We start from the raw sequence: 14,254 nt of genomic DNA on the forward strand, positions 1-14,254 counted from the left end.
AATTAAGATCAAGTTTGTAGAGTACCTTACCAGGGTAGGTAACAGGGGCTCTAGAATTTGCGTTGCTTTTTTTTTGTTGCTCCAGGACGTTTCGAATCGCCAATGCACGATTGTGGACTTTGCAGCTGATATGCGCTCTGTCCCAGGGGTCCTGGCGCCAGTTGCTAAGAGGCATGACCAACGGTATCACCGATCTATCTTGGGCTGAGTGTGCCTCATTTGAGCCTGATCATGGGAAGAGGTCAAGGCTGGAAGATGTGTATCTGCGGAATACACATGGCGTTGATACGAAGGACGGAGTACACAGCACGGAGAGGAATGCATATCCGGATAAGCCGTGGGGTGTCGGAGAGAACGCCGCTGGATCAGAACTCCAGATCTGGGAAAGGCCATGCGCTATACTCGGCTGGACAACTACAACAAACATGGCCCCTGGCGATTGTACTATGTGTTGATACACCGTTGTAGAGGCCTACATCTTATCGGTCCAACGGGAGACAGAGGATTGCTCAGATTACTGAGTTTTCATGGAATTTCATTACAAGCCCTGACCGCTGATTGCGGCCGCTAGGGCTATCGCACACACTTGACTTGGTTCGGGTGGCGGGAACGATTTTCAAGGAGCTTGAATGCGGAGGTGAAAGTCTGGAGTAAAGGATGTGACTACGTTGAAAGAAGGAAGGATAGACCCTAAGATGCTAGTCACATCCAGACTTGGATATCACAAATCAAACCGGTATAACGGTAGATCCCTCGGCGAGGACCGGCTGTGTCTGGATGATGCGACGATGATGACACGGAAGTTAAGGAGTGGCGTTGAGTTCGGTTGAAACTTGGGATTTCGTTTCGGTCTCACAGGCTACGGCGTTCTCCTCGGCTGTTGCGAAGTTAAAAAAAATCAGAAGAAAGTACCTTTTGGCGTGTTCTATTTCGATAATGAGGCATTAAAATCGCGAGATATTGGATATTGAAATAGAAAACTACTAAAATACTAAATACTAATACGAAAATACTAAAAGACCAAAATAGAGTGAGGGCTTTTTTGATTTGTTTCCCCAACGACAACCGGTTTCAGAAGGAATGACCGAGAGAGTACAAACACTTGCCGGCTGCGTGCCCGTACAGTATGAGGTACTTAATCGAGACCCCCGTACGGGCCACACATGACCGTCACAATACGGAGCTTAACCTGTTTAGGGAGTGGCTGAGCCGCGCCTTCCTGATTCTCTCAGATTTCCCCCTCCAGAAACGCCCAAAAATTAAAAAGAAATCCATAAAAAACCGTAAAAATTCAAAAGAAAAATCAAAATTCCCAAAAGGAAAAAGGAAAAGAAAAATCAAAAAAATACCCAAAAGAACTCCGTGACTAAATTTAAATCTTTTTTATCATCCCTCTCTTGCCCCTCCACATCTTTAAAACTCATTCTCTCCTCCTTTGGATTTTCTCATCCATATTCTATTTGCTTTGCTTCCCTCTGTTCTGAGGTTCCTTCGTGTTTTCCTTCCTTCGGGACTCATTTGAAAAAGTTTCTTGCTTGTCCGTTTCTTAACACATACACATATTCACTATGGTACGAGTCTCTCCTTCTCTTGTGTGCGGAACCGAGTCTAACGAGTTTTCAGGCTGCTGAATCTTCAACTGTCGTCTCCAACACGGGGAATGTGCGTTTGATTCTTGTTGCATTGGATTTCCACAATGGCCTTTGAGCCAGAGAGGAATGACATATACTGACTTGACTTGGGGAAACAGCTCCTGAAGTACATGAACCTTGACCAGCGTGGTCGCGTTCAGGCTGAATACGTTTGGATTGATTCCAATGGCGGTACTCGTTCCAAGACAAAGGTATGAGTCACCTCCAATCCGGGTGTCCGGCTCATATCGTGAACTTCGGGTGCTGCATGTTCTTATCTGGAATCCCCTCCCGGGCGTCGATAAGCCTTGTGCACGGGGATTCTCACGATTTTAGCACGCGACGCAGCCACCCGCTGTCACGTGAGATAGCGCTTTTTGGGAACCCCAACTAACTGGAATCTGTGCGCAGACTCTGTCCAAGCCCGTCACAAGTGTTGACGAGCTCCCCGAATGGAACTTCGACGGCTCCTCCACTGCTCAAGCTCCCGGTGACAACTCTGATGTCTACCTCCGTCCCGTCGCCTACTACCCCGATCCCTTCCGCCAAGGTGACAACATCCTCGTCCTGTGCGAGACCTGGGATGCCGATGGAAGCCCCAACAAGTTCAACTACCGTCACGAGGCTAACCGCCTGATGGAGACCAACGCCCACGAGGGCTTCTGGTTCGGTCTCGAGCAGGAGTACACTCTTCTCGGTACCGATGGGTGGCCTTACGGCTGGCCCCGTGGCGGTTTCCCCGGTGCCCAGGGTCCTTACTACTGTGGTGTCGGTACCGGCAAGGTCTACTGCCGTGACATCGTCGAGGCTCACTACCGTGCCTGCCTGTACGCTGGTATCAACATCTCCGGTATCAACGCTGAGGTCATGCCCTCCCAGTGGGAGTACCAGGTCGGCCCCTGCCCCGGCATCGATAGTAAGTTGAAATTTCCACCCAAACGAAAAATTAATTTCCGGTCAATTCGAGACTAACTCTTCTACTAGTGGGTGATCACCTCTGGATGTCCCGTTTCCTTCTCCACCGTGTCGCTGAGGAGTTCGGTGTCCGTATCTCCTTCGAGCCCAAGCCCATCAAGGGTGAGTGGAACGGCGCCGGTCTTCACTCCAACGTCTCCACGAACGCCACTCGTGCCGAGGGTGGTATGAAGGTCATCGAGGCCGCCATGAAGAAGTTCGAGGCCCGCCACGTTGAGCACATTGCCGTCTACGGTGAGGGCAACGAGGAGCGTCTCACTGGTCGCCACGAGACCGGTAACATCGACAAGTTCTCTTACGGTGTTGCCGACCGTGGTGGCTCCATCCGTATCCCCCGCCAGTGCGCCAAGGATGGCAAGGGTTACTTCGAGGACCGCCGCCCCGCCTCCAACGCTGACCCTTACCAGATCACTGGTATCATCGTTGAGACTATGTGTGGTGGCCTCTAAATGGATAGGAATCATTTGGTCTTAGCGCTCCGATACCCTCGGCGTCAACCTGGGAGTCGGACCAGAGCGGCCTGACTGCGTGAGGGAGCCCATTAGATGTTCTGTGCCTTATTTCTCTTCCTCTTCCTGTCTTTCTTCTCGTGTTCCATCCTTTCCTTTCTCCCAGTTCCAGTGTCCGCCTCTTTGCGTTACTGCTGGCCCTCCCTCGTTGTACCAGCCGCACTTTTTTTTTTTCTTGTTCTCTTGACTGCCCTACACTGGGTAATGTGACACGTACAATAGCATAGAATATTCATGGATGGGAAAATCAGACCATCGTTTATCGAGAGATATCATTTTGATATCGTTCCTCTGGAGAATCGACACCTAATTCCAAGTTTCAATTTTTACACTGACCCTCACGTTCTTGCTCGGAGTACTCCGTAGTGTTTGTGCTCTTGAGCAAACTTTGCCAACCATTCCGACCTCGTACCAACATATGTCGCAGGTACATGGAGTGCTGAAGCTCATTGGTCTTGTCCACATGGATCGGACGATCTCCCCAGATCTGGTGACACAGAATCTTAAACCTAATCTGGCATTGCAGTCGTCCAATAGCAGTGTTCTTCACCTTGGGCGTTGAAAGATTGCATGCCAATTTCGGATGAAAGGAGTTATATAGTCTTATAGTACTATGTTCATCACTTCGATTGCTTTTCTTCTCACCCACAAAGTGAAGTATTCAGCAATAGTCAATTATCAGAGTATCTGTTTTCCCTTCTATAGCTCTATAGAAGTCCTGTACATCGCAGCAAAATTAGAATATAGCAAAACTTTTTGAAATCCACACTTCCCTTCACATCTACCGCACAATCCTCTTCCCTCTCTCCAACCACCGCCTAACACCACCCCCCAACCCATCCAATCCACGCTGCCGCACCTCCCGTCTCCCAGCACCATCAACCGCCCCCTCCCCATCCCGATACCGCCCATCCACAAGCCGCAACATAATCTCCATCACCGCCGCAAAGAGAATACTCCCCGCCAGAATCCCAATCATCACGAGGTTACTCTTACGATACTTCTGCCGGCCAGGAGCCTCGTAGTCGCTCTGCCACCCGGAATACAGCGCATACGTCGTCAGGATACTGCCCAGATTGCCCAGCCCGGAGACAACTGCCGACGCAGCGGCAACGCCGACCTCGCCGTGGCGCGGTTGGAAAACCTCCGTCGTCCAGGTCATCGTGATTGGCACGGTTGGGCCGAGTCCGAATCCGACGATCAGGAGACCGCCGTACCGCGGCCAGGGGTTTGCGTCGGAACCCGCGTAGCTGGTGAGTAGCAGGCCGAGGATCTGCAGGAGAACAGGGACAGAGAAGAAGATTGCGCGGTGGCGATGGAAGCGGTCTGAGAAAGGTGTCACCAGAAGAATGGCGATGAGATCCATCTGTGTATGGTCAGCGGAGGAACACGAAATCCAAGAAAGAAAAACATACAATCCAAATCGGCGCCGTCAACAGACTCAATTCCACATCACTCAGCGTCGGGTCAATGGCCTTGATAATCAAATTCGCATACAGCTGCACTCCAATCCCAACGCCCACAACGCCAAAGTACATAATCAGCAGCGGATACAGTCGCCAGTCGATAAGCACATAGAGCAGATCCCGCATCGTCCACGCAGAGGAGTGATACACGCGCTTCATATCGTGGTAGTGCACTATCGCATCGCTGCCCTGCAGCGCCGGCTTCGTGGCCGGCACCCAGCGCATCAGCCGGCTTCGCTGGGGCGGGGTCTCGCCCGGTGCGGTTGGCCGGTCCGGGAGCCACCAGAGCAGGGCGAAGCCCAGGGCGACGGTGATGACGCCGTAGACGAGGAACATCCACTGGAAGCCGACGAGGCCCCGGGCGCCGTCCATTTTCTGGAACCCGGCTGAGACGAGGCCGACTACCGCGGCGGAGACTTGCGAGGCTGTGAAGTACTGGCCTATGCGTTTGCCGATGCGGGAGGGCGGGTAGAAGAGGGTTAGGTAGTATGTCATGCCGGGCCACATGCCTGCGGTGACGATACCGAGGAGGAGGCGGAGGAGGCTGGGGGTTTTTGTTAGAAGGGGTTATATTGGGGATGGTGTGGGAAGAGGGGGACGGACTAGAAACTCCAGGCTGCTTTCATTGCGGCGAGACAGCTTCCGATTACGCCTACGCTGATTACGATCCGGCTCATCCAGACGTGGGGACTGAGGCGGGTCATTATCAGGTTTGAGGGGAGATCGAAGATCACGTAGCAGACGTAGAACAGGGCTAGACCGGTTGAGATCTCGTGGCGGGTTAGGTTTAGGACGCTGGCGAGGTCGTGGCCGGAGTCTGTGTTCATTGTTTGTGCCAGGCCTACGTTGGACCGGATGGCTGAACAGAGGAAGTAGAGGATCCAGAATGCGGAGATGATCCGGCGGTCCAGTTTTCTGTGTTTGGGATTAGATTTTGTATGGCCTGGTTTGGGGGATGTGAATTGAGCCGACCTGTAGATTCGCTCGATGTTGGCTATGCTGTGGTCCTCGGACTCCATGTCGTCTGAGGTCTGGCTTGGTGGTGACTCTGGCTGCTCGGAGATATCCTGAGCAGTAGGTTGTTTGTCACCACTGACGGTGGCATGTTGATGTTCGGTTGACATCGCGATGCCCTATGATTATATCGCTAGACCTCTCTTGTTACAGACAATTGATCGCAGCAATGCACTGGCTTGGAGTGCGGCCGATTAATGGACATTAATTGTTCCAAATATAAGCTTAAAGCTGCTTGAGTCAGAGCTCATTTCTATTTCCCTCGGAAAGGTTAAAAACCTTTACCGAGGTCCTCAATCCCGACACGAGAAGAGAAAACAGGCACAAACATACCTCTGGCAATGCCCTGTTCTGTCGCGAGAGACCGGAGAAAGACCCGTTTGCGGATCTGATAAAGACAAGAGGGGTGATCTTGGCGGGGCATGAAAAATCGAACGTCCGCCAGTGACAAGGTAATCGGCAAAGGTATTAAGTATGATGGCTGTACGCAGTACGGAGTACTCCACGAGATGCACGTCAACTGACTCACACCCAGGATCCGAGATGAGCTTCCTCTGTTGAGGTTGAGGTTGAGCTCTCACCGAGCAGATCCTCGGTCTTTTCCCCCAACGTGCTTCACCGAGGATAACCTTATCCTCCGCTGTCTTTTCCGATGCCATTGCGCATGCTTCTTTCCCCTTTATATGTGTGCCATATGCAGGATTTCTTACGTCTTACACTCGGTGACTCGGTCCCTTGCAGCCCTGCTCAATCTGTCAGAAGGCTGGGAATACCGCTATGGCCCATACAATAAAACACCCCACCAAGCCGAATCACTCAACAACACTCCTGGAATTCTGGGGATTCAACGTTGAATTACTCTGCAATCTCTACTCCGTATGTATCCTCGTCATCGTTGTCTTCTGGTGATTCAATTGCCGATCTCGGGCTTATCACGTGGGTCTATCAAAATACCCGAATCGGGTGATTCTCGGGCTGGCGTGCAGGTCTCAACATTTCGAAGGGTTGAAGGCTGGTTGAGCACAACCCTTTGGATTGTAATTTTGGGGGTTTCAGTAATTTGATGATCTTTGTTAGTCTTATTAATAACGGAATAAAGGGTACTTCCCTAAGTTCGTCTACTTAGTACTGGTGACCGACCCAAAGTAGATCCATGTTCATACCTATTAAAACCTGAACATCACCAACAAAGATTGGAAAAAATTGGATAGTCTCTTTGGACTTCTGAAGAAATGGAATAGTTGAACCCAATCTACCTCCTCTTCTTCAGGCCCTTGTCCACAACACTGCTGCCTGCAAATTAGGATCGACACAAGAAGATAGGAACACTCTATTTCATAGACTGTTGAAACATATACTCCGCACCTCACAAGTAAATAAGCCCTGTCTTAGTATACCTTTTGACTTATCCCAACGCATCTCATTTTCAACTTGAATTGACAGGAGGATAGTACAATAGAGAGCCACAATCGATCACAATCTGCCAAGGGTAGAATGGATGTTAGTATGTACAGGGCTAAGTATTCCTCTAGACCTTCACATACTGCGATGTATTATACTCTTGATTATTCCGACAAGGCTTTACATTGGTATCATTGATGAGGATATTCCAAAAATAATCTGTCCTCCATACTCGATACCCATACTGCAAATTAGCCGAGACTGTCGGAGGGCGTATGAAGCATGACTAATGAGTCTATGACCGGGCAGATCCACAGTAATCAGGCCGCTTGGCCTAATGGTTAAGGCACCCGACTCCTAATCGGGAGGTTATGGGTTCAAGTCCCATAGTGGTCGATTATTTTTTGCGTGAATTCACTGGCGTAATATTTTTGTTCATCTCGTGGATTTAGCACTACATGAACTGTACTAAAAGATGTCCGACACTGATGCTTTCCTTTCCTTTTCTATGCACCGCAAACATTACAAAAGTATTTGTATACTAACTACTAACTACTAACTACATGTAGGTTTCTAATAGTGAGTCGAGAGAGCATAAAGAGGTATCAAGAATGAAGGCTGCGCGGGTTTGGGCATTGCACAATTTGGTTATCATCTTCAAACAAAGGAAGAGGATCATGGCCATGCTCATTGTGCATTGCCGCAAGTGTCTCGGCGAGCGTTTCGTCAAGAGCCTCTCGTCTAAACATCGTAGGTCTTCTCTTCGACCGTCGAAGGACGTAAACAGGGACGGAAGGCAAGTCAATATTTGTCATTGTCTATTCTAAAGCTCATTTCTAGCCTCGGGACTCGCATGGTCTATCGATATATTAGAATCCGAACCTGGTACCCCTGAAGGCTTCACAGGGTTACCAAATGAAAGCTTTGGACTTTTATTGAGAGCGTCCCTGAACCTTGGCCAAACAGCTAATATCTGGTGATATAGATAGATGTAAGAGATAGAGTCTCTCGAATCTCATTTGTCTACAATCATAGCGATTAATATACGGCATAAGGGGTACTGTGTCTATCATTTCAGAGTAATGTGATAGGCATCTGATTTCTTCAGGAGAGACTGAATGACCTTGTGATTAGGTAGCTATTAGCTCGCCAATAATGCTATTTTTTTGGTTTGCTTTATCTATCACCTAGGATTTTGGCAGAGACCGCAGATGGGCAAGGCTTGAAGTTCAGAAGGGACAAATCCAGAGGTCCGACTGCTTGTTGACCTTTCACCTTGACCACTCATACCTCTCGCGACAAATACACTGAGAGGGCATTCTCGTTGGTCTTTCGCGTCTGTAGTGTGTGGTATCACGTCAACAATCGTTGCATCTCTCACTCCTGACGCCCCAAACAACCCTTGTACCATTGCTGCTCCCTTTCTGATACTCGGGAGCCACCATCCTGACCTTTTCCCACTGCACCTGCCCTCGCATTTCTCTCTGGAGACCACGCGTGGCTCACCCACTCACGATGTCTTCAGAGGTCTCGCCATCGGGAATCAGCACCAATCCGCAAACAGGTGAACGCTTCATCCCTTCATCCGTCCGTGCTGATGGCTCCGTCCGCAAAGAACTCCGAGTGAGACCCGGCTACAAGCCAGATGAAGATATCGAACGCTATAAACCTCCAGGAGCAAGATCAACCGGCCGAGAGCCTGAGACACAAGGCGAGTCACTTCCAGCCAAGGAGATCCATGGCCACAATAGTCAAAGCGGAGCTGAAACAAACACTGTCATCAATGAAACCCTCACGGATTCTGAGGTCCCAGGACAGCCTTTGAAGACAAGCCAAACCGAAATGGCTCCTGCAGACACCAACATGGACGCTTGCAAGGACAAAGTTGGAGCTTTGTCGGTCAGAGGGGACAGCGCTAAATCGCCTAGAGCAGCTCGAAGATCCAAGAAGGCCAAGAAAAAGGCCAAGGCAAATGGCGACCCTTCGGCGGTTACCAACAAGGATGCTATGCATCGGGATCTTCCTCTGAGGCTCAAGAAACCTGCCAAGACGGGTACCACTGCCGAATACAAGGCTGTGGAGCCAAGCAGGTCAATCACCCCTCCATTAAACAATGAAAGACCTGAAACTGAGGCTGGCTTCACAGCTCAAAGCACCATGACCCACGAGGCAGACCAGCCCGCCACAGAAGATCTCGTCGACGAAGGACAGGAGTACAAACCGAGGTCACTTCCTGAGAAAAAGAGGGGAAGGGAGGATATGTCTGAGAAGATACCGACTCTGTCTGAGATGCGCAAGATGGTTCAGAACATGCCCACCATGACAACCTTGGGATTCAACCTACCTAGATCCCACAAGTCCAGAAAGGCAGACACCTGCCATGCCTCGTATTACAAATTACGCAGATCTAGGAGGAAGGTGACCTGGAAGGTAACTCCAGCCTCGGAGCCAGAGCAATGGTTTGATGCCCAAACCACTCCGGAAGGTTGATACGACAGAACACGAGCAGTACAGATAGTGTGACTCCAGAACTTGACCAAGTTATTCAATCCTCTTTCCGAGGCCGTGTCTGTATCCCCCATATACAACGTATTCCAACATCGAACTCTCAGATCTCTATCCCGTACTTCAACAACAAAGAAGATCCAAATCCCCTCCACTCCCCAATCAGGAACCATCACGAGGATAGCCAAGCCCTAAAGCCAAGACGACTGCCAGACCTTCACAACCAAAACCACCAATAGAGCAACCGTCTAAATCCGACATCTGTCTAGCGTAGTCCTAAATTCCACAAATTCTCGTGTCAACCTGAGTTCCCCCCATCACTCACCCCCCAAAAAGCGGCTCGAGTCCGGCGCCAAGCGGCACCATCTCGTATTAACAAACAAAAAACCACCCACGACAGGTAAGATGTCCCCCCAACAAGTCCGCGAATACGAGAAACAACCTAAAACCACCCTCTCGGTGAATTCCAGACCCTGAAATGAGCCGCATTGATCTAACCAGGGGTCCGGGGTACACAGCTCAACAGCTTAAATCCCCACCTCGTCCCCCCAATCCCAAAAAAGCGATAGTCGAGTGCAATACAAGGCAATCCCGCAAAATCCAGCTCCCTCTGGGACAAAAGGGAAAAGAAACCAAACATGCGCTCAATCTACCACCTCACATGCCTAGCGCTCACGCTCGCGCTATCCCTCGTCAACGCAGACCTAGACGACCCCCAACTCATGTCCAACGTCTCCCTCCACACAGACAGCAACCCCAGCTTCTTCAGCGATAACCCGCTCAAGCCCCGCGCCCTGGAATGCAGCATCGGCTACAGCGAATGCGCCTACGATACATCCAAATGCTGTCCGTTAGGCGACCGCTGCTGCGGGACCGGGTACTGCGCCGAGCCCGGCGAGACGTGCTGCACCGAGCGCGGGACGTGCGCGAGCGGGTATAAGTGCTGTGCCGGGGCGCGCGGGTGTGCGCCGATCGGCGGGGAGTGCTGCGAGGGCGGATACTATTGTCCTGCTGGCAAGAGGTGTCGGTTGTATAAGGGGAGGAGTGTTTGCTGTGCGCCGTCCGGGTGTATTGGGGAGAATGCGGGTATTGGGGACGGGGGTGGTGTTACGGTGCCGACTATTTCGATTACGGAGTCTGTGACTCGGACGAGGATTGCTGTTGAGACTGTTTATAAGTGGTATACGAGTACGATTTACTGGTATGGGTTCCTTCTTTTTCTTTGGTTTTTTTTTGGCGAGCCGGGGCTGATTGCTTTGACAGGACTTACTGGTCTTTTTATTGGACTTCTTTCTCGCCGTATACTGTTAAGACGGTTACGTCGACTATCAGGAGTACGTATACTGTTTGGTCGGTTTATGCGACGAATGCTGCTGTTGCGACGTCCTCGCTTGCCGATCAGTCTTCCAGTTATAATTACAAGCCGCCTTATACCGCGACGTATCTCAGTGCGTCCTCGACTCCGGTTACGTTGGCTGGGGGTCTTGCTGCGCCGACTGGCTCGCCTTCGTCGGATGATAACACTTCCGGGTCGGATCCAGGTGGTCTGACTTCGCTTGGTTCTGTTGGTGCTGCGGCGAGTGTGAGGTTTAGTGGGACTGGGGTTGTGGCTGCTGTCTTGGTTGCTGCTATTGGGGGACTGGCTTTTAGGCTGTAAGGCGGGGGGAGATGGTGTGTTGAGGTTGGGATTGTGTTTGAGTTTCGTTGATACCTGAACGAGTTTTCTATGTTATGAAATAACTTAATGATTATGCAATGATTTGTGAGACGTTGATTATATTGCAGTTGAAGATATATAATTGGAATAATTCATGATCAGCCTTCTAGGAGGGCTTAGGCGGTATCAGACGAGCTATCCTTGCGATGCTCAAAATGAGTACCCTTTCCAGTCTCAAGATCGCCTGTTTCGTTGGCCATATTGCCCTTTGGCTTATCTGAGATATAGCTAGCGCGACGAAGATGCTCATCGGTCTCTTCGTAGTTGATGAGAAGCTCGCCGTGCTTACCGTAGCGGTGTGGCTCGTTGCGGGCGACGGAGACCACGTCGAAGATGCTGGATGTCTTGTGGAAAATTGTATCCATCTCCTCCAGGGATCGGTATGCGGTTTCGGGATAGAAGAAGTAGACAACTGGGAAGATGAATGCGTTGCTATGAGGAGGTTAGTTGGCTGCGTTGCAAGCTCACTCCCATAGGATATACTCACATGACTGCAAAGATGATATATGTCTTATACTTGATTGTATCAAATGCAACAGGCGTGACCATGACAACCATGAAGTTGAAGATCCAGTTAGCAGAGGTTGCAAGGGCGTTGGCGGGAGCGCGGATGCGTAGAGGGACCTATCAGGTTGTCAGTGATATTCAGATATAAAGAAGATGGGTTTCTTACGATCTCAGCGGGATACAGCCAGGTCATTCCCAACCAGCCGAAGGCAAAGAATGTGTTGAAGACGAATAAGAATACGGCTGCGGCAATACCAGCCTTGGAATCGCCCTCGAAGCTGGTGGTGATGGCTAGGACGACCATGGAGATCGACATTCCGGCGGCACCAACCAACATCAGGATCCGTCGTCCCACCTTCTCCACAATAAAGATGGGGATCAAAGATGCCAGGAAATACTCGGTGCCGTTGCATGCAGCAAGAATGCGCGATGTCAAGCCATCCATGCCAATGGAGTTCTCGTAAATGGTAGCAGCGTAGTAGGTGATCAGGTTAATGCCGGAAATCTGCTGGAACATTTGGTTGACGTAGGCAAGTACCACACGATGGAAGTGTCGGTTCTCATCCATGGTGAACAGGTCACGGAAGCTGGCAGTTGAAGCAGCCAGTACTGCATCCTTGATGGCACTAAATTCCGCGTGAACATAAGGATCATTCTCATCCAAATCTAGGATGGCGGCGAGAACTTCTATAGCTTCTTCTTCGCGGCCCTTAAGAATCAACCAGCGAGGCGACTCGGGCAGCGGCATTACGAAGATCAGGATAATCAATGCAAAGACATTCTGGAAGGCAATGGGAAAGCGCCACGCAACAGAGCTAGGGTCCAGGAAAGAGAAACCCAGGTCAAGCCAGTAGCTGAGGGTAATTCCAGCCGCAATCAAGGAGCCCTCAAGCATGACTAATTTTCCACGGTGGTGAGATTTGGAGCATTCTAGGTCTCATCATTAGCATTGGATCTCGTCTCGAACCGGGTTAAGTACTTACCAGACTGCCATGTGGGCACAGTAGAAGTGTTCATGCCGTTACCGACACCTGTGACAATACGGCCGACAACGAGATGCGGCAGCGAGTAAGCGCAGGCTTGCAGCGAAGCCCCGATTACCATGATGATGGAGCCGACAAAAATTGTCTTGCGACGACCAAGGTAATTTCCAATCCAGATACACATAATTGCACCGAAGAAACATCCCAAATTGTAGGACGCAACAGTGATTCCTAATCTATTAGTATATGGGTGGAAGGATTATGGGGATTCATACCTTGTGTTGTGGAGTTGTTACTTGTTGATGAACTGGATTTTGAAGTATCGATTTCAGGGAAGACCGTAATGAACGAGTTTAATGTCAAGAGACCTCCCATAACGCCTCTGTGAAATGTTAGCATAAGAAAGTCATCGGTATTCCGATGTATAGCTTGCGACGACGTACTGGTCGTATCCGAACAACCTGTACAATCCCATGTTAGCACTTGCATACTTCTAGACTGAATAGATCAACGATGAACATACAAGAAATCAAGACCAGCAATCACGCCGATCATGATATTCAAGTTCGTGCCCCGAAGGCCGAAGAAGGGCTTCATAATGGCGGGTCTTGAGTATGAGGTGCAGCGTGCAGAAGGAGAACAGACTGTATACAGTCAATATGTATAGTCTAACTCTAGAAGTCAAACAGTATTGGTTGAATCGACGCCACTGGAAAATGGACTATCGAATAAATGGACTGCAACTCGGCAGAACGAAGAAAAACCCCGGCATGACAGTCCCGGGACAGTCAAGTTTATGAACCCCCAGCGTCAAACATGGAAGTATCCTCGACGACCAATTTTGGGACCGCAAACCGGAAATCAGAACGAGCCCGGCCCCACCCAATGAGGAGGAGGGGTGGCATCGGTGATGCCCACGATGTACGGAGTACCTAGATCGGTGTGCATTGGTGTCCGGATCGGGACAATGCGCCACTGCATGGAGTAACGTCTCCATGCCGACGTCGGGAGGGCCGAGAGGGGCCATGCCTGGAGAGGTCCCTGGGGTTGCGGGTAAATTAGAAGTCTCAACTCGGGAAGTGTCCCTGTGAGGGCATTGGATTACTGTCCGGCATTCCAATTTCCAGGTGGTCACGCTACTTTACGGTATTGTACGGTAATATTCCAACTTCACATCACCTGAACAGCGACTGAGGGGATCAGGTGCTCTCAAAGACTGTCTTCATTACAGAAACGGAACTTATGTACATAATCTATATAGATATACCCAGTAAGTGCCTAGGTAGATAGGGTATATCACAGTGGTGCGGTTCACACTTCGCATGTAGGTATTTTGAGCAACTTTGCGTACCTATGGACTGACTAGTGTTGGATGAACTGGAATTTCCGGTTTTGCCTCAAACCTGGAGAACCTGTCTCCATTTCCCCCGGACTCCATTTTTTTGTTCTCGGGCGTTGGGGCCCGGGGCAGGACCCATGCTGCACACGGAGTACTCCGATTCATATCATTGTACGGAGTACGGAGTATGCGACTGTAGCTTCGAAT

At 50.3% G+C, this 14,254-nt stretch overlaps 6 protein-coding genes across 6 annotated transcripts; 4 read left to right on the forward strand and 2 right to left on the reverse strand.

The window, feature by feature from the left end:
- Positions 1–1,568: 1,568 nt before the first annotated feature.
- On the forward strand, positions 1,569–3,055 carry glnA (glutamate--ammonia ligase; the record flags this gene model as incomplete). Its single annotated transcript, XM_057178417.1, has 5 exons — positions 1,569–1,571; positions 1,624–1,662; positions 1,751–1,843; positions 2,043–2,547; positions 2,616–3,055. The coding sequence occupies 5 exons, from the start codon at positions 1,569–1,571 to the stop codon at positions 3,053–3,055; spliced, it is 1,080 nt and encodes a 359-aa protein (XP_057030161.1).
- An 841-nt stretch (positions 3,056–3,896) lies between these two features.
- N7457_007375 (putative MFS transporter) lies at positions 3,897–5,705 on the reverse strand (the record flags this gene model as incomplete). Its single annotated transcript, XM_057178418.1, has 3 exons — positions 3,897–4,481; positions 4,531–5,125; positions 5,185–5,705. The coding sequence occupies 3 exons, from the start codon at positions 5,703–5,705 to the stop codon at positions 3,897–3,899; spliced, it is 1,701 nt and encodes a 566-aa protein (XP_057030162.1).
- A 2,806-nt stretch (positions 5,706–8,511) lies between these two features.
- On the forward strand, positions 8,512–9,486 carry N7457_007376 (mago-binding domain-containing protein; the record flags this gene model as incomplete). The annotated part of the gene is made up of 1 exon (XM_057178419.1): positions 8,512–9,486. The coding sequence occupies one exon, from the start codon at positions 8,512–8,514 to the stop codon at positions 9,484–9,486; it is 975 nt and encodes a 324-aa protein (XP_057030163.1).
- A 653-nt stretch (positions 9,487–10,139) lies between these two features.
- On the forward strand, positions 10,140–11,158 carry N7457_007377 (uncharacterized protein; the record flags this gene model as incomplete). Its single annotated transcript, XM_057178420.1, has 2 exons — positions 10,140–10,702; positions 10,765–11,158. 2 exons carry the CDS (start codon positions 10,140–10,142, stop codon positions 11,156–11,158), a joined length of 957 nt encoding a protein of 318 aa, XP_057030164.1.
- A 176-nt stretch (positions 11,159–11,334) lies between these two features.
- On the reverse strand, positions 11,335–13,305 carry N7457_007378 (sugar porter family MFS transporter; the record flags this gene model as incomplete). The annotated part of the gene is made up of 7 exons (XM_057178421.1): positions 11,335–11,650; positions 11,706–11,842; positions 11,892–12,655; positions 12,709–12,939; positions 12,984–13,090; positions 13,152–13,169; positions 13,232–13,305. 7 exons carry the CDS (start codon positions 13,303–13,305, stop codon positions 11,335–11,337), a joined length of 1,647 nt encoding a protein of 548 aa, XP_057030165.1.
- Position 13,306: 1 nt separating this feature from the next.
- Positions 13,307–13,597, forward strand: N7457_007379 (uncharacterized protein; the record flags this gene model as incomplete). The annotated part of the gene is made up of 2 exons (XM_057178422.1): positions 13,307–13,361; positions 13,398–13,597. The coding sequence occupies 2 exons, from the start codon at positions 13,307–13,309 to the stop codon at positions 13,595–13,597; spliced, it is 255 nt and encodes an 84-aa protein (XP_057030166.1).
- Positions 13,598–14,254: the final 657 nt, after the last annotated feature.

Source organism: Penicillium paradoxum (genome assembly GCF_028828445.1).
Source record: "Penicillium paradoxum strain IBT 22861 chromosome Unknown utg000006l_segment0_segment0, whole genome shotgun sequence".
NCBI lineage: Eukaryota > Fungi > Ascomycota > Eurotiomycetes > Eurotiales > Aspergillaceae > Penicillium > Penicillium paradoxum.